The sequence below is a fragment of the Pinus tabuliformis genome, chromosome X, assembly GCF_031772625.1.
Source record: "Pinus tabuliformis cultivar Carrire ecotype Pingquan chromosome X, CPIR1, whole genome shotgun sequence".
NCBI classification, from domain to species: Eukaryota; Viridiplantae; Streptophyta; class Pinopsida; order Pinales; family Pinaceae; genus Pinus; species Pinus tabuliformis.
The window spans coordinates 1,326,429,002-1,326,447,728 of record NC_142308.1 but is presented as its reverse complement, the minus strand read 5'-3'; the positions used below and the strand labels follow the sequence as shown (position 1 = coordinate 1,326,447,728).

At 38.1% G+C, this 18,727-nt stretch overlaps 1 protein-coding gene across 1 annotated transcript in view; it reads right to left on the bottom strand.

The window, feature by feature from the left end:
• The window catches only part of PRMT7 (protein arginine methyltransferase 7), a 467,255-nt gene that overhangs the window by 216,146 nt on the left and 232,382 nt on the right, over window positions 1-18,727 (bottom strand). Inside the window, exon 9 of the mRNA XM_089446420.1 lies at window positions 18,458-18,531. Coding sequence (XP_089302546.1) covers window positions 18,458-18,531 — 74 coding nt within the window. The remainder of the gene's footprint in view (window positions 1-18,457; window positions 18,532-18,727) is intronic.

Here is an 18,727-nt window from a genome sequence, read left to right as displayed (position 1 = left end):
ATTTACATTTTAAGGGGGAAAACCCCTTTAATACAGACCCTTCACAAATCACCCAGCTCTGCGACACAACGATAATCTAGCAGATCAACAAACTAGGATTCTCCTAAAGTTCTAATGACAAAATCCATCCCGGCTTTGGGGTCAGGTTTGAAGGAAAACTCTGCCGATCCATGGATCGGTGAGACAAAAAACCTTCCGGGACGTAGATTACCACTAGAAAGTTAGGTCCACCTAGGCAATACACATACACGACTCATGTCTGCTAAGATTATTTACAATTCATACATGCAGACTGGGTTTACAATCAAAATGATCAAGTTGCTGATGACGGCAGGACGGCACGGACATGCTGATCAGGTGCTGCTCCTTTCTGTCAAGAAAAATGGGGTGCACTGCATGGGTAGTTGACCAGTAGAGGTCAACACAGTGCTAAAACACATTGCTCGTTAAGAGGGAGTGTTGATTTTTGTAGCATTGGTTGTGTTCTAGCCACGAAATTTGGTGGAGAGGCTAGAATACATGTATTCTCCAAAACCCAGAAATCATTTCTGGAAATTCCACCTAGAGACGACTTAATTAAAATAATTAATCTTTTTTTAATGGTGCCTAAGTCTAAACTTAGGAAAATTGATTAATTAAAGGGTATTAATTAAGTCATGGTGAAATCTTCTAGAAGAAGACATGGATCGAGTTCTAGTTAATCTTAGCCATCGATTATGTTTTAATCTTGGCCATTGAAGCCTCAACGAGAGATTATAAGAAGAAGTTCAAAGGGGGTTGGAGAACACACTTGGAGCCACGAGAGATTCGATTTTTTTAGGAAATCGACTTCCAAAGTAGCAGTTGTGAGTTGTTGGAGGTGATTCAATAAAGTCGAAGCATTGAGAGGGGCAGGGATAGTAAGGCTGGAAGGAAGTTTATCCAGATCAATGAGTGCATAGCACTGAGACAAAGAATTCCACAGAGAGGTTGACGCAGTGCAGAGAGGCAGCGCAGAGCTTTAGAGGGATATCCGTATTTTGTTGAGGAGAAGTCGAAATTCAATGCCAAAAGCCGAAATGGGAGCCCGAAGGCCAGGAAGATCAAGCTTCCATAGTCGCATTTGATCAGTCAACAAGAGAGACGTTGGTCCGAGCTGGGTGACACAGAGGTAGCGCACACGCAGCAAGGAGCATCCCATCTTGAGCCAAGGTCAGTGTCGGATCACCGGTGGAAGTGAGATTTTCCTCACTAGACTTCTATCAGTCATTTTCTCTGTATGGAAAGCTAGATTTGAGCTTCCATAGATTTGTACTCAGATTTACTACTGCATAATAATAAAACCCTCAATTGTTGCACTGGTTTTCCCATGTTGGGCTTTTCCGGGGATATTGGTCCAAAAATAACAACGTTATTTGTGTGTGTGCATCTATTCTTCCAACATTATTTTTCTTCTGCGGTATTGCATTTGTGAAGGCTGCAATGTATTAGTTTCAATATTTCCCATAGGATGCAGTAAATAATTTGTTCAAGTTACTTAAAAAATAGAAGAAACTTAATCAGTTGTTGTAGTAGGATTCGGGGTCACCGAATTTTCACACTTACCAAAGGTAAAGATCGCACACCACCAAGCTCTCTCTCAGCCTGTTGGCCAGACAAGGAGTGAAAATCCTAACAAGCCCGACTTGTGGGTATGATGCAAACTGGGGTATACCAGTGTTTTAAAAACCAGTCAGTTTGAACCGATAACTGATCAAACCGCCCGATTCACTAACCGACCGGGTCAAATCGGCAAAAAAACCAGTTTTGACCCCTCCCTTCACTAAAAAATTAGAAAAATCGGTCCTAACCAGCTAGTTTAGGACAAAACCAGCCGGTTTAAGGTCAAACGGGCCAGTTCCATCATAAACCAGACGATTTATTGCCAGGGCAGGTATAAACCCCATATAATGCATTTTTGTGAGTTTTGAAGTTGTTTTGAGGGAAATTTGGTGTGTTTTCCTACAAAAATAGTCCCTCCAAGAAAAACATGCCTACCCTCTCATTTTCCTGACACATCTCAACCCTAGCAATGTTGGCAATTGATGGTAATGTTAAAATTTTAAAGTAAAAGTGACATTTCCTTTCATTTTCATTTTCATCCTATTACTTAAATTTTTAACATTACCATGAAATGACTCAAGATGTTTGAGTAGTTTTGACCTCATTGGATTTCATATGGAGAAACTAGAATTTTAGATTTCACTCAAAATTCAACAGACTTAATGGTTTTTTGGATTTCATGGTTTGGGGGTTTGCAATGTTTCCATTTGATTCTATCATGCTTGAGGGTATGAGATTAGCATTTGATCAAGAGCATGAAGCCCTTTAAGAACCTTGATGTTGGTGGCATTGATTGTTCAACTTTGTTCATGTTGGTGGTATTGATTGTTGAACTCCTATACCATGGCCTTAACAAGAATGCACCCTTCACTCAAAGGAAAACAACTGATTAGGCATGCTAATCGTTTTCTACCACATTATAAGGTTGAGGAGACGAACCCTTCCCTCAAACCAAAATCATTGGTTAGGCATGTTAAACCTTTTCAATTCTATCATGTTATAAGGTTGAGCAATCCAAGTCTGAAGACTTTGAGCTAGATGATGTTTATGTATCTTTTGTCGATGATGTTTATGTATTTCTAGTAGTGTTGAAACTTGAACCAATGATAAGTTTCATGAGTGACGATGTTGATTAGTGATTTGTAGTTTTGATGTCTATTTTTGCTACTACTACTAAAGTTGTAGGGAGTTTTAAGAGTCCTCAAACTCTAAGCCATATTATTTATGTAGTTCATGTCGATGATCTCTTGTCTAGTAGTGGTGATGAGTTGGATCATGATGAGTGATCATGTTGTTGATCACTGATATGTAGACCTGTAGTAGGTCAGTGACCCCATAGCTTAGAGCATTGTCTTCGGACTCTAGAGGCTATTTAGAGCCTCACTGTTTATGTATTTTGTTGTTGATATGTATCGCACTCGATGCCATTTTGATATATTCACCTTTACATGGTATATAGATGAGCAAACCTTGCATATTTTGTCTCTATTGGTTTGGAATCATGGTTTTAAATCTTAAAAATAGCTTTTGTTATTAAATACTAATTATTTCATGTATTTTTTAAAAGACCGGTTCATTTAGACCTGACCAGTTCCAGTTTGAAACCCAATTTATTAGGAGGACCGGTCCAGTCACCTCTTCCGGTTTTTAAAACTATGGGGTATACTCTGCATAGACCGAGATAAGGGAGCAACATCTTCCACCCTATGGGTAACAGGTCCTCTCTCATATGTCTGGAAGCTCCATGCTCCTCTGGTCTACTCATCACTTGCAAAATTGTCTTGTCAGGTCCCAACGCCTCTTGATGACCAATATCTGCAAATACTACCTTGTTGGTGGTTGCCTGCACATCTTCCTACTCTCCAATGGTTGGCCCCAAGGGTGTCTGCTCATCCTCCATCATGGGCTCAACATGAGCCACTAGCTAACTCTCCAAAAATGGCCCATCTCGCACATTGTGTGTATCATCTGACTCATGCTCCTCTATGTGCTCTCTATGCTAAAACATCAGTCATTCATTTGCTCCCTGATCTCCTTCCCTCATGGGAACAATCGGTTGCTCATCATACTCCTCTACCACACATGGATGCATATCTGGGCTACTGTCATCAACTCCACATGACTGCTCGTGCTCCTCAAAGGCATCCCCATAAGAACCCATGGACTCAACTAAAAAAGAAGAATCCTCAATTGGAAAGTCAGTAGGAACCTCCTCCTAATCTACCTTTGCCATCTCCTCCGTGTCAATCCTGCATGAGTGGTCAAGTCCCCAAGGTTCCTTGCAGGTGAAGCAAAGACCCTTCCTCCTTAACTCATTCTTGCTACATGGTCCACCAATCCTGAGCAACTCCTCCCTGGTCAATTGTCTCTGGAACAGTCTAATATTCTGCTCAACCAACCTTTCGGATAGCTCATAAGCAATGGGCGAGACCATTTGTTCCTTTCTTCAAATAGCCAACAACTTAGACTGTAACTTCTTGCAGATGGCATCATGGTCTCCCATAATTGAAGACAAGATGGATTGCATGTGTGCTTTGACCGTGTCTGGATGATGTTTCTTAATGCTGAAAAAGTATTGGAACATTTGAAAAATTAAATCATCACACTCTAGATCAAACATGATGTCATAGGTTCAGAGTTTGGCCATATCTTCCAAAATATGGAGCTTTTTCCCAAAGGTAAGACCCACAATGTTATCCAAGTCTTGAAAGGTCTCTACTATCAATCTGAAAACTCTCCTCATAACATCATCATTATAAGGAGGTAATGTACAGTCAACCTCATAATGTTACTGAGACAAGATGCAACTGGGAGTCTGACCCCTTCACAAGGTTCCTCCAAGAACTTGGGTTGTATGAGAGCAAGCATAGCTGGTTTTAGAGCCCAAACTAGTTTTGTTCCTTCTACTGGTTCACCTCGGAAAGGAGTGCATCCTAATTTGAAAAGGACTTTCCATGTGACCTTTGTGTGTTTTAAATTTGTCCCAAGAGCAAAGATCTTGTGCCCTATTTCCTGCCCCATCTCCACATCTTTTGGTTGTTCTTTCTGAAGAATGGCATAGACCCCTCTTGAGAAAGGTTTGTTGTTCAACCTGGTTTTCTGGTTTGTATCATAGTCCATTGAGGTATTGTTGTGTGGATTTACTACCATTGAGGTATGGTAGATTCATATCTCAGCACAAATTCTGTTCTTTGTCATACAATTCACTAACCAATCTGGCAGCCACTTAAACTCAAGACTCTAACCTAGGCACAAGACTCTATCAACCCAATGCTAGACAATTTGCCTGTGTTTCTATCACTAATTTTAGAGTTTTGAGTGAGTGTTCAGGGATGCCTTTTTGTCAAGTAGTTTTAACTGTATGTTGTTGTAGGTGTTTTCTCACGAGTCCAACATAGTTAATAATATTCACCCAAAAGGAAGCTTCAAAGAGTTCAATTGATATATTTATGCTCAGAAATTTGCATACAGTTGCTACATGATTTTATCACTCTGAAAAAAACAACCAGATTAATCCATTATGCAAGTACACCGGAAATAATTGAAATGGATGAACCTTGTAATTATTCCAGTCACAGGTCTGCATGTATTGGTTGGGTTGATGAAGGATTTCAGCTCTTCAACAGAGAATCTGCCTTTAGATATTAATTTTGTTAAACCTCTCTGTCCATATGGCCTGGTAACAAGCAATATGACCTCCCTTCGAGCAGCTACAGGACACTGGCTTCATGTAGCTGGTATATGAAGAATGCACTGCTATAGGAATGCCCAAACACCAGTAGGGTCTATCTAGATATATCTGGTCTCCTGGGGTTCAATAAATAGACAGCTCAATCCAACAAAATGCTGAACTCAACCAACAAAAGGGAACTTGTCACTTTCGGCAGTGAAGTTTGCCCCACAGAGGGAAGTTCAACCAGCAAGTGACAGAGAAAACTGGGCCTGCTCTGGTGTAGAAATTGATCCCTCTTTAACAATGTTCTGTCACTATATGCACAAAAAATGACAGTGAGGAACACAACCTCCAATCAACAATTCATGGCTCTCCAAAAAGGCCATTGTAAACTTTGTCCAGGATATGGAAACTTGACCCACCGAATAAATGGGATACTCAGCCTCAGTGGATAGTGTTACAATGCGTCACAGAGGTACGTTGAGTGCATGAGAATTTCGTGCACCCTCCAGATTGAACGATACGCACAGCAACATGATTATATCTTCCACCTGTGAAAATGAACCACTTCAGCAATCAAACTGGGGTATTTGGCCCAAGAAATTCCCTACAATCTCCTCCTGTAGATGACCTTCAAATATGTGGTAGCAATACTCCAACCTGGTGGCACAATGTACTGTAGCTTCGAATTTATGACACACCCGCAGTCCAGAAAATCTCAATTCCTGCGACTCAACCTCCAATTGTGCATTACACTTCAACCTTGGTCTAGCCTCACTGGTTTCTGAGGCACTAAATAGTCTTCGATATGTTGCTTTATCCCTTGTACACTATCCCTATGTGACGTGTGAGGGCAGAGCCTTTTATTTTCTGTTGCAACAAGGGTCCTGGGAAAGTCGACCTCATATTTCACTATTTTTCCAGCTTTGTTACAGTCAGATTAGAACCACGGTAGCATGCTTTTTTCTCCTCTGAACTTCCAATCTCAGCCACCAGAAAGATTCACACAGCCAAAAGAGAAGCGAATGGCTCTGTGCTGCGCAGATCTTGATCTATTCTTTCTTTTAATGCACCCAGCAACCACAGTAAAGGCACGTGGCTTCACAGGAAGGAAACACAGCTACTCTAGACTCATTTCGATCACAAGGAACTATGCCCTCAGAGCAATTAATTTCAACCTCTATTTACTGTGCTTCTGGCCCTTCTTATTAATCTATTCCTTGCGCCTTTAATGAATGATTTAATTTTTTACATATAGACGAACATGGGTACCTCGATTTTCTTCTGAAAAGCAAAGATAATGCGTCCCACAGGAATGAATCTGCTCAGCAACAATAATACGGCCCATGTCCATCTCTGCTTCTGGTTTTGCAAACAATGTTGTTGATGCCGTTAGAATCCCAGATCTCAAATAGACAACCCGTGTTGATAACATATCGGGTCCGACTTTTCCACCGACTTTGACCACTCTTACGGAACCGATAAGGAATATAAATCCTTGATGTATAGATTTTTGGGTCCGTTTTTGAAATTAAAGTTCGATCACTTTATGACGCGATATCCGTTGGATATAAGAGGCCATCAAATCTACAGTTTGCGGGACTTTAACTAGCACACGATTTAAAAACGGGCTTAAACCCTGCAATTGACTGTGATCTAAGAGTTTGAATATAAGATCGATGGCTAGGATCGAGTGCAGGGCTTCAACCTCGATCAAGAAATCTGTACTCTCCTACCCCTGCAGTTGTTGTTCACCATCGGATCTGCCAACCAACGGACGGTCCTGACTTATTTTGGGGTTTCTTCACAAATTATCAATCAACTCAGTCTTTTGATGTTTCGAGTTTCCTGTATTAAACCGCATGCACATTCATTATAGAACACTTACGATCTTCTCACAAACAGATCATCATTGATCAAACCTGTGATCAATGATGATTCATTCCTTCATTCAATCTTTGTCTACTAATATGGTAGGGATAATCCACATCAACTAGTTTTTTGCGTTATATACAGAACACACACTCTTATCCTATATTCTGAGTATCAATAAACACAGTAATTCTCAAATCCTCAATCCAGAGACTAAAAGTTATAAACACACTCAATACTAAATTACACAAAGAAATAACAATCCACACTACATCAATATTGATAAATATTTACAGAAGAAATAGTCACACTTGACTGTTTCAGTTCTGCCCTCGCTCATCCATCCTATCTTTCCATCTGAATCTAACCCCTTCACTCATTCCAAAAGATTACAATTTATACAAAATGCGGATTCATGAACCCATTTAGTTCAGATCCAGAAATCTCTCATTCTTCCCTAAAGAATCTCTTTACTCCACTCTTTTCTCAAACAAATGCTAATTTAAGCTTTCAAATCCCTCATATCCTATTCAAACCAGATAATCTAACTGCTTGGCCTGATCTCCACGCAGGGAGGATCAATCAACTACTTATACCCTTTTCTGCTCAGATTTTGACAACAAATAAAACACTCTCATACATTTAAATTAATAAAATTAATTAATCTCTTGTCTTCCAACCCTTTGTTAGCCACAACATGTGATCATACCATCACATTGTTGACTAGGTCTAAATGCTCCTGCATCAGTCTACATGATGATATCACTGAAATAGCTAAGATAGATAATCTGGTCTCCAAAACTGATATGCTCCAATGCTGGAACTGACCCTCCAAAACTGAACTGAAATGCGACTGCTAAGCTCTCCAGTAAATTTTGGATGAATTCACCAAGGGGAGATGGGTACTCGCCCAATCTTGTTGAATCACCCGAGGGTTTCCGTCATGAGGCTAGTACCGAAGTAGAGAACTGGGTTCTCAAACCTCTCCACAAGAAGAAAACACAAATCCAATATGTCCTCTAATGGCCTCCTCCTCTTTTATAAATCCAATGGACCACTCTAGAACCTCCTATTTTATTATTATTTTAATCATGGAGCGTTTTTGGCTCTTTTATTTCAATTAAAATATTCATTTTAATGTGGGAAAAGGGTAAATTGGCCACCATGCCTCCTCAAGTCACTGAAAATCACTTCTAACCATCTCATCCTATAGATATTCTTTTTTCGGTTCCAACAAGCTATTACACCAAGGTGTTTTATCAAGTATTCCTCCCAAAATGCCACCTTAAGTGTAATTAATTAAGTCAGGCCCATTAATAACTCTATTTTTTGAAAGTTGTTGGAATGTAACAGAACGAAAGGCAAATTGTGCAGATGATGGAATATACCAAGCGAATGCCATCGGACCTCATAAAAAATCCTCGAAAGCCCCTAGGCCCGCTAAGGACGCCAACCTACACCTATGACCTAGCTGCCCCCAAGTCTAAAAGTCCATCCTATCCATGCCATAAGGAACACTAGAAAAAGGAACATTACAAACGACAATGCTGAATTGGGGAAGGTGGCAGCGACAAACTGGGAAACCAAAAATGAGAATCCTCTTCCACTTTTGAGGAAATCATCTAACAAATTTTAAATCAGGAGTGGAACTGCAGTTCAGCAAGCAAAAGGGAGTGCATTTGGTCCTATTACTGCAAAATATAGCATCTTAGTGCAAAGACTCACTAAGCACTCTATGCTAAGGGCAATAATGAGATCAACCACCACAATGACCTTAGTAGTTGCTCCCTATTATGTGAATGGATACTATCCCCACAAGGGAGGCTTGCCCAGCAGATTTCGGAGATTAGGTAACCCAGAAATTCCAAGGCTAAATACCCTCTAAGGACTTTGCTAAATAAACCCCCAAGGATAATATTCAATAAGGCTCTGGGTGAGATCAAGTAACAAGATCAAAGGACCTATGATTAAATCTAGAGGGCTCGGATAGTCCTAGAGAGGCTCAAATAGATCCCAAACACATGTTACATTGAAATTAATGATTGTTATTATAAATAAGGATTTTTAATAAGCATAATTTACAGTGTGCAAAATTTATGACAGCAACAACAAAACAGCGTATAATTAAGGATAAACAATAAAAAAGCAAAGCTATTGAATTCATAAACAAAAGAAAAGTTTGCAGCAATATTTCAAGCAATAAAAATGCACAAAATAGCTACAAAACCCTAGACGTCAGCCCTAAAAAGGTGGCTGAAAATTGCATATAAAATGATATTTTTCTTTTTCAATTATTTAGATGTAAAGCATAACCCTATGAATATTATATCCAAGATATTTATGCTATTTAATGCAGGTTTTGCCATAACCTAATCGTAATTTATCCTTAAAAAAGTAAAAAGAATATAATTTAGGCTTTTTTATATTTTGCAAAAGATTGACACACAGAAGAAACTAGTGCCTTTATCAATCCTACGTGTATGGAGTCAAAAGAGTGAGGTCAATGGCACAAGACTTGATTGCAGCAAGTTAGGAGAGAGGTAATCTCCTCATCAAAAACCTAGCGATTTTCAATCAATTGGAGATTTAATGTCTAGGAATGCTATACTATGTGTTGTCGCACAAAGTGTCAGCTACCGCAACAACGCTTAGAGTAAGGGTTGTCACTCTAATCTGTACTCACTCTGTTTAGACTCTCTCCTAGAAAAGTCAAGGGGGGTACTCCCTGGAGTGAATGAATGAAGATTGCCGTGAAACACAGGCTCTAGGAGACTTAAAGATGGACAACTTGACGAATGTAAATGAGTCCTAGTTAACTGAGATGGATAGATCTAATAAAAGAAGACACAACCACAAGATAAAAATGATTTTAGACCAGTGCCTTATATTTAATTAACCATAAACTAGATAAAAACAAGTTACCCAGAGCAATTTATAATGTGGCAAAGTGACGATCATGAATGACCAATGCCCAAAACTTTATCTAGCAATTAAATCCTGTGCAAAATTATGAAATTTAAATGCTAAGCAATGATTCCAAATTTAAAATGATTTTCATTAATAACCCAGATCTAGAATAATTTATCATTCTCCAACAGTGAATGACTTTAAAACATTAATCACATCTGACAATAGAGGAATCACTACCACGAAAGGACACCAAGGAACTTTAGATTAACAATTTAATTATTCCTTAGGCAATTAATTTAATATGGTAAAATGAAAAAATTAATTTTTTTAATGTGACCAAAAATAATAAAATCAAAAGGACTTTAATAAATTAAAATTTTTAATAGGCCATAGGCCACATAAAAAATTAATTTTTTAAATGCAAAAGTGTAGGTCCTCTTATGATTTAATTCCCTAGTAATCTCGTAGTCACAAAAATGAAAAAAAATTAAACCTTTTAGATTTTTAGATGTTTAAAAAAAAAATAGATTTTTAAATGTTTTTTAATTTTAATTTTTATTTTTTTAAAACAAAATAAAAATAATGAAAAACATTAAAAAAAATGAAATCATAAAAAACAAATAAAAGGAAAAGAAGAAGCATCAAAATTAAAATAAAAAAGTTGAATCTAGAAGTTAACCAAAGTAAAAAAAAAAAAAAAACAAGCAAACAAACAAAAAACAAAAAAACAAAAACAAAACAAAACAAATTAAAACAAAATCAAAATGAAACTTAACCAAAAAAGTAGATTTTTATTTTTTTATTTTTATAAAACATCAAACATTTAAACAAAACTAAAAAAAAATAACAATGAAAAGGAAACTAACTAAACCCTACGTATATTACAAAAGTGAAACCTAAACCTAAGTGAAACGAATAGAAAAGAGAAATCGAATTTTTGGGTGTTTGTTATGTGTGCAAGTCAACAGCAGAGAGGAGGGAAGCCGCAAGGAAAAGGAGAATGTAGGTGGGGATGCAGGCTTCAACGGGACAGAAAGAGAAACGCAGGTCAAGAAGGTGGCAGTGTGATGAGGAATGAAGGTCGAGGGTGACGGATAGAGAAGGCAGTGAGGGATAGAACACTGGCAACAATGCATAAGTGGAGGAAAACACAGCAACAAGGAGGGCGAGGAGTATAGCAACAAAAGAGTGATGCAGCAAAGAAATTCGAATTTTTCCAGAAACCCCAAAATGCAGACAATAAAAAAATTGAAATTTTTTGGAGACTCAATACAACAGCAGACAGGAGAAAAATGGTAGCCAGAAACCTAGGAAACTTTCCCAAAAAAAATTATTTTAAAATGACATGCTTCAACTTCAAATTTATCTATTAAACCCTTATGAAAATTTCCAGATTTAAAAAATTTTAAACCCTTGGACTGCAAAAATTTTTAATAATGTCCCTGCAAAATTATGTTGATAAACCCCCAAAAATCCAGATCTTACCCTCCAGGGCCTAGATTTGGACTCTACACAAATTTACTCCTCAGATTTGTAGTTGCACGACAACAAGAAAACACACAAACAATATATACAATGATAAAAACTAAAACCCAAAAAAACCCACGTTAGAAAAATAATTACGAAAAAAATTACAGATCTATGCACAAGAATATTAGATCTGAGGAGTATGAGTCCAACTCCACTCCCAGATCTGATAATCTAAGGCTCTCAACAGCCAGATCTATCAATTTCCCACACAAAAATTAAATTTTTAAATTTTAAGGAGGTGCTAACTCGAAACCCTTTGTGCATCACCAACAAAAAATCTTATGATAAGCCCGGGATTAATTTTACTGGGCTCCTCAGAAAACACGGATTGGGAGTTGGTTGGTCCAACTGAAAACTTCCCCTAACGCCCAAGGATCTAAAATCAAGATTTCCCTGCAAAACTCGATCCAACCATTAAAAATAGAGCGAGAAAATAATAATAAAACTCAGACAAATAGAGATACCTGCTATTACATTCAAAATTTAGATTATTATTCAAACCCCAGCAACTGAGCAAGACACATGTATTCAAATTATTCTTTATAAGCTATCATCAATGACTTCAGAAAAAATTAGGCATGAAAACAACACATCTTACAGTATTCCCATGAAGAGTAACACCAGTAAAACTTAACCCCAAAGTCTTTCTTTATTATCTATAAAAAGATTACACAAGAGCTTCTTGCTAAGCACACGACTCAAAAGTCAGATAAATCGACTAACAAATGACTTCCTATTTAAAGATAAATCCTCCAACAGCTAGTTCAAGAGATCCTCGTCAAAGCAATCTCGACCGTTGATGAAGATTAAAATTTCTTTCAATTTCATCCGTCGAATTATTTAATTCTTGAGGACATTCGAATTTTTCAATTAAATGCATTTTAATTAACTCAAAAATTAATTTTTTGAGTTAATTTCCCCAAAAATTTGACTTTGACTTAACCCCCATGGATCAAAGGTTCAAAATTTAGCAAAATAATTAATTTTCTTTAGTCCCGAGACCTTTTAAAATTTTATTTTTAAGGACCGACGAATTTTGCCTTTCGAGAATTTAAATTTTAAACTGACCTAGGACCTAGAATTAATTAAATTTTTGGCTTGGGATTCTAATTAATTTCTGGCCAAAAAATTTAATCAATTAACCTATGAGGAGATAAATTATTTTTCCAACCCTCAAGGCACTTTACATCATGATTTTCATATTTTTTACATCACAAGGGGGAAACTCATTTGTAATAGACCCTCACAAACTACCCATTTCTGTGACACAAATATAATTCAACAGACCAATCAATTTGTAATAAAATAACCTAACCAAATAGTTAGGATTATTCCCAAATTACTTTTACATAGACTCGATCTACAACACTAGGACTCGCCTAAGATCCTAGCGACAAAATCCATTCCAGCTTTGGGGTAAGACTGGAGGAAAACTCTGCTGACCATCCGAGAGTGGATCGGTGAGACAAAAAACCTCTTAGAATGGAGATCATCACTAGAAAGATAAGTTTACCTAGGTCATTACATACATGACACAGATTTGTTGAGATTATTTACATTATACACATGCATAAAGGGTTTACATAACATCTTGAAAATCAAGTTGATGATGAGACTGAATGGCAGGGACACATCGATCAAGTGTTATACCTTTTGCAAAAAAATGGGTGTACTGCTATGGTTCGTTGACACATAGTGGTCAACACTACGTTTGCAAAATGGAAGAAGATACTCATAAGAAAATAACACAATTCACCTCAGAATCACTTCATCAATCTAAGATAAAATCCCTCCAAACAATAATACCCTCCCCAAGACAATTCGCAACATCAAAGCTCCATTACATCCAACAGAAAAGAAGACCAGTGTACACTCTCTCTTAGTGATTACATGAGGGTGTGTGACAATGATCTCTCCTTAAATCGACTTCCGCTATTTATAGGAGGGAAAACAAGTAGATTTAGGAGCAAATTTGACTAAAATCCCTAAGTAGGTCACAAGCTAACCTAAAAGATAGCTATCTCAATATATAGACATAACAAAAAGCTTCCTTTTAATCCACCTATATGAGCAAATGTCCTCCGAGGGTGATGTCATCCTCCAAAGGTGAAGATCTCCATTAAAAGGGTGTTAAGGATGGGTCAAAAAAGTGCTCCTCACTCCAAGCCATCTCCTCATCAACAAATGTGCATCACCAAGCAAAACCCTCTTTATCGTCGTGTCATTGTCAAGCAATCCCACATCATCACTATAGGTCATCATGGGGCTGACATCATAAGCCTAGGACATGATGTCATCATCCAAAAAGGTGTACCATCCCTTCCAAAGGGATCTCAAGTCATCATCATCATCAAACTAGTCTAAGAACAATGCAACATCCATAAAAGAAGGTTCAATGCCAACCTGGGGGCAACCTGTGGTCTCTAGTTTATATCTTCTTTCTTGGCAATGTCTTGGCCTCAACGAGCAACATTTGAGCCTCTAGAGGAAGAGGAGAATATCATCAATGTTGGATGCATCCCAAGGTCAATGCTCTTCTCAAAGTGCTCAATGTCCTTACTACAATGCCTTAAAGTGTCATCAAGTGGGCCCAAATGTCCTCTCCGAAGTGCTAGAGAAATCAATCAATCCCTTAAGGGATCACAAATGTACCTAAGAGAAAGATTTGAAACATACCTTCCAAATCAAGTCAGATCATCATAATATGTAAAGTAGCCATAAACATATCAATGTGGGCCATATCTAATACAAAAGGAACCTTCATCTTCAAATGTCTTTCAATCATAGTGTTTGTAAATGAATTGCCATGCTTAGATATGGGATGGTTATCCAGAGGCCCTATTAGGTGCTTCCAACCTTAAGGCGAGGAATAGTTCTTAGACTAATGTTGAAGTTTCTAAGTTTACTTAGTTTAGAAACCCTTCATGCACTTTTTCTGATTTATTCCTACCTACTTGTTATTTTTCTTTAACAAGTTATTTGCAAAGTAAATACTTAAAATAAACACCAGTGCATGCTCAACATATTACACCACATGACACCATTATTTTTGGACCAATGTCCCCAGAAAAACCCAATGCGGGAAAATCGGTGCAGCTATCTGAGGGTTTTATTATTACACAATATCAGAGTACAATCTGGGTGCCGAAACTGGCCTACCCAACAGAGAATTTCCTTAGCAGCTATACCTCACAGTTTGAGAGAAATCTCTTGGCTGAAACCCCGGAAAATCCTTTCGGCAGCTCCTCAGCATAAAACTGCTCTGCAACCCCAGTGTTTGCCCAATCTGAACTGCTCAGCCCCTCTCTGTCTCACGATGGCCCTGCGTCAGCCTTTCTCGGCCTACGTCAGCCCCAGGAGGACCTACGTCAACTTTTTGGGCCTCTGCGTCAAACACGCTGGCCTCTCTGGTGCTCTGCGCAGCACTTGGTTGCCTCTGCGTGGCCCTGCGTGAGCCCTTGTTGGCTCTGCGTCACTCTCCTTGGCTGTTGCATTCCTCTCCCAGCACAAGCTCTGCCTTCTCTGTTTCTATGTACTCAATGCCCCTCAGCTGCTCTCCCGATCACTGATTCTATCTCTCTTAGCAAACCCCCCTCTAGATAATAGAATGACTGATCACTCTAGTGTGTTCTCCAAGTGACCCTCAAGCCTCCTCTTATACTTTTTCTAGTTGACAACTCAACGGCCGATATTAAGTCCCTAATCAGCAGCTAAGATTAGATCTGACTTGATCCATGTCTTTTGGACCACTCTAACATAGATTCATATTAATACACATTAATATTTTATTTTCCCTAAGTTTAAACTTAGGGACTCCATTAAAAATATTAATTATTTTAATATCTCCTGATCTGTTTAGAATCTGCCCAAACCTTTTCTAGGTATTGGAGATCTCATGTGCCCCAACCTCTCCACCAAATTTTGTGGCTAGATCACATCCGATGCTACCCCAAATAAACAACTAACACATTAATAAGTAGGTGCAAGTGGTCAGTGGCATGGTCGAGGTTTACTTCATGACGGATGCCATAGACTTTGTAGCGGCTACGAAATTCCTCATTCTTGAACATTATAATGTGAAAGGGGAGCAATTGGGGGACTTGTGTTATCTCTCTCCTTGGCCTACTTTTACCACCCCTTTAGTGCACCTTTTTCTTCATATTGCATAGCTTGGGATACAAGCTTCTATCTGTTGAAGAAAGTGTAACTAGGTCCGGTCTTCATAATGACATGATATTTGTAAATGATGTAATAAATTATTTCTTGTATACCTTGCTACATGGGTTTCATGAGCAAGAAGTGTCATAGGTCAAAAGACTTCTTCTTGATGTCTTTAGGATTTATTAATATGTCAAAGAGTCATGTCATGAGCTTATGTAAAATGTATTCAAGCTAAAGCAGCCCTCCAAGACCAAGAACAATCCTCCATTGGCAAGCACAAGAAGTCTGCAAGTAAAACAATAAGGAGATCTTCACGTCGGCTCCAAAATGAATTAAATATGTAAGTAAATGACATGTCAACTTGGATAAAAGACATGTCAGTTCACTTGACAAGTAGGCTCAAATATGTGGCACAAACCACTATAAATACCTGTCTAGGGTCAACGCAGAAAGGACAAGAAGAATTCGCATTTTCTCTCTGAAATCTCAGATGGGTTTAGGAACAGAAATCCGCATTATAGAAAGGCAGTGGTTCAGGTCTACAGATGGAGTGTTATCATTGTCATCTTCGCATGGGTAAACAAAGGTATAGTCTCGGTATTACAGTGAAGAGTATTTGGTCTCCTAGCAGCCACAGGATATATATGTATCTCATTGATCTCACAACAGCACACTATCTCGGAACTTATTCCATACGCAGTCACCTATGGATGGATCAGTCTCAGCATATATTTGTATCTATCTCAGTCATAAACATTGTCATGGCATACATGTATTCTCAACATAATCACGTTGGAAGGAATTTCGATGATAACTGTGAATACTGCAGTCTAGGAATAATTTGAAGAAGCAGTAAATAGAACAGTCTTGGCATAATGATAAGTCGCAGAGATGATCAGTCTTGGAGGATACAGTCTCTGCATAATGAAGAGCCGCAGTAACCATTACAGTCTCGGCATAAATGGGATAGTAAGGATCTCAATGCAGTGAAGAATAGTATCACATCTCGATGGATCTATTTCCTAACAGTCAATGTATATATATGTGATGGAAAGAACTTCGGATCCCTCACTGTCTTTGCATAGTCTCACTACCTCAGTTTAAGAAAGATCACAATGATCCTACAGTCACAATCACAGCCTCATCATGGAATACACTCTCGCATGCTCACAGTCAACATGATGATCTCAGCTAGGATATAGTGATGATCTAAGAGCAAATGGAGATATGGAGCAATAGTAATCTTGATGATTAATGAAGCTCTCGGTGCATTAATTAATGGACAGAATCAAGGTCACAGTGAAGATCTCAATAAGGACGAGATCTCGTTGACATGATGAAGAAACCGTAATGAAGATCTTAGTGATGCTGTTGTGATGGCTTCAATGGTGCAGCAATGAGGATGATCCCAGCAGTGACAGAGAAGTGGATTGACATCTTGGCCTTGGAGAGGCAGAATGTGTCAAGGGTCATAGTCTTGGTATTCGTCAATTGGAATCTCTATAAGAAGAATTTTTGTGTGAGTTTTCCTCTCCCAGAGGGGGAGGTTTTGGCCCTGCCATAATGCCAAACATCTTGTGTTCTTGTCTCTTTGCTTTTGATAGCAGTTTGATGAAGTAAACACACACTAATAATGTAAAGAAGATCAAGCTAAGATTAACAGTAAAAACACTTCACAAATTGTTATCATGCTAAGAAGAATCACTGTAATTTTGAATGCCCTAGATTCTTCAACACTCTTTATGCATCAATTACACCCTTAAGATGAAGTGATTTATTGCTCATCAGGGTTGGGATATTCAAAGTTCCCTTCATTTGGATTGATAATGCATTAGCCAAGAATTGGGTGAGGGCTAATGAGGGGTGTTAAGCTAAGACTAGGATTTTGTCCACACACTTTATTATATCCCTACCAATTTTTTGAATTGTATCATCATTACTCATGCTCTTTCTTTCTTTCGGCTGCATCAACCTATTGGGGCAAAGCTTCCAGGCCCCTACTCAAGAATGTGGAAATTAGGGAACCAATATTGGTGACAGATAGCAATCAACCCATAGATGGGATGTTAATACAAAGGACAAATGGAATGTTAAGTACAGATTACCATGGACATGTAACATTAATCAGTGCCTCCTATTTCTGCCCTATTGCCTCAAAATCTCACAGGTCTTGTGAGGGTAACATCCCTAAGTTGCCCTAGAATTGCACTAAGTTGTTTGGACTTGAATATTATCGATGTGAGGTTTCGGAAATCAACAATAATAAGGAAACCAAACTTAAGAGCAAGAAATGATATTGAATTTCACTAATATTTGCTTGGAAGAAACTTTGAAGTACCCTATCAAACTGAAGAAAGTTGACTTCTTCTCAACAAGGTCAATAAGGAAACAAACATGAAGTTACTTTAGTTCCCAACATTCATAAACCTTGGAATCCAGATCCATTGTCTATAAAATTTTGAAACTATAATCAGCATAGGAACCAACTAGCACATGTGTAATCTACAAAAAAAAAATACTAAGGACTTTTAAGGACAAAAGCCTAGGTCTTTGGGCATCAAATTTGTCAACATATACGTAAAGAAATTTAAGCGGGATACACATATTTTCCACATTCCAAACACTAATCAAAATAAATAGTTAATTAAATAGGTCAGTAATAAGATATGCCAAAAACCTAAATAGTTTGTTCGCAAGTTCTCTTTTTAAAGAAAGGATCATTTGAATTACCAAAATCGTAGATTTTGCCAAGGAAGCTTTCCCTCATTTGCTAAATAAAAAGGTTCAGCCAAAAGAACGTCTACCTACAAAACAAATATTAATTAGCTTTATTAGGCATCTTGTCCACTAGTGCTTTTGAAAAATGTATCATATATTACATCATGGAGAAAAGAGAGTTACAACAACCTAACAATAGCATTAGAAGGAAAATCCCATCCTCAAAAGCCTAGAAATGCTAGCATATGAGCCTATGCCCCAATAGGAAGAGAGTTAACAGCT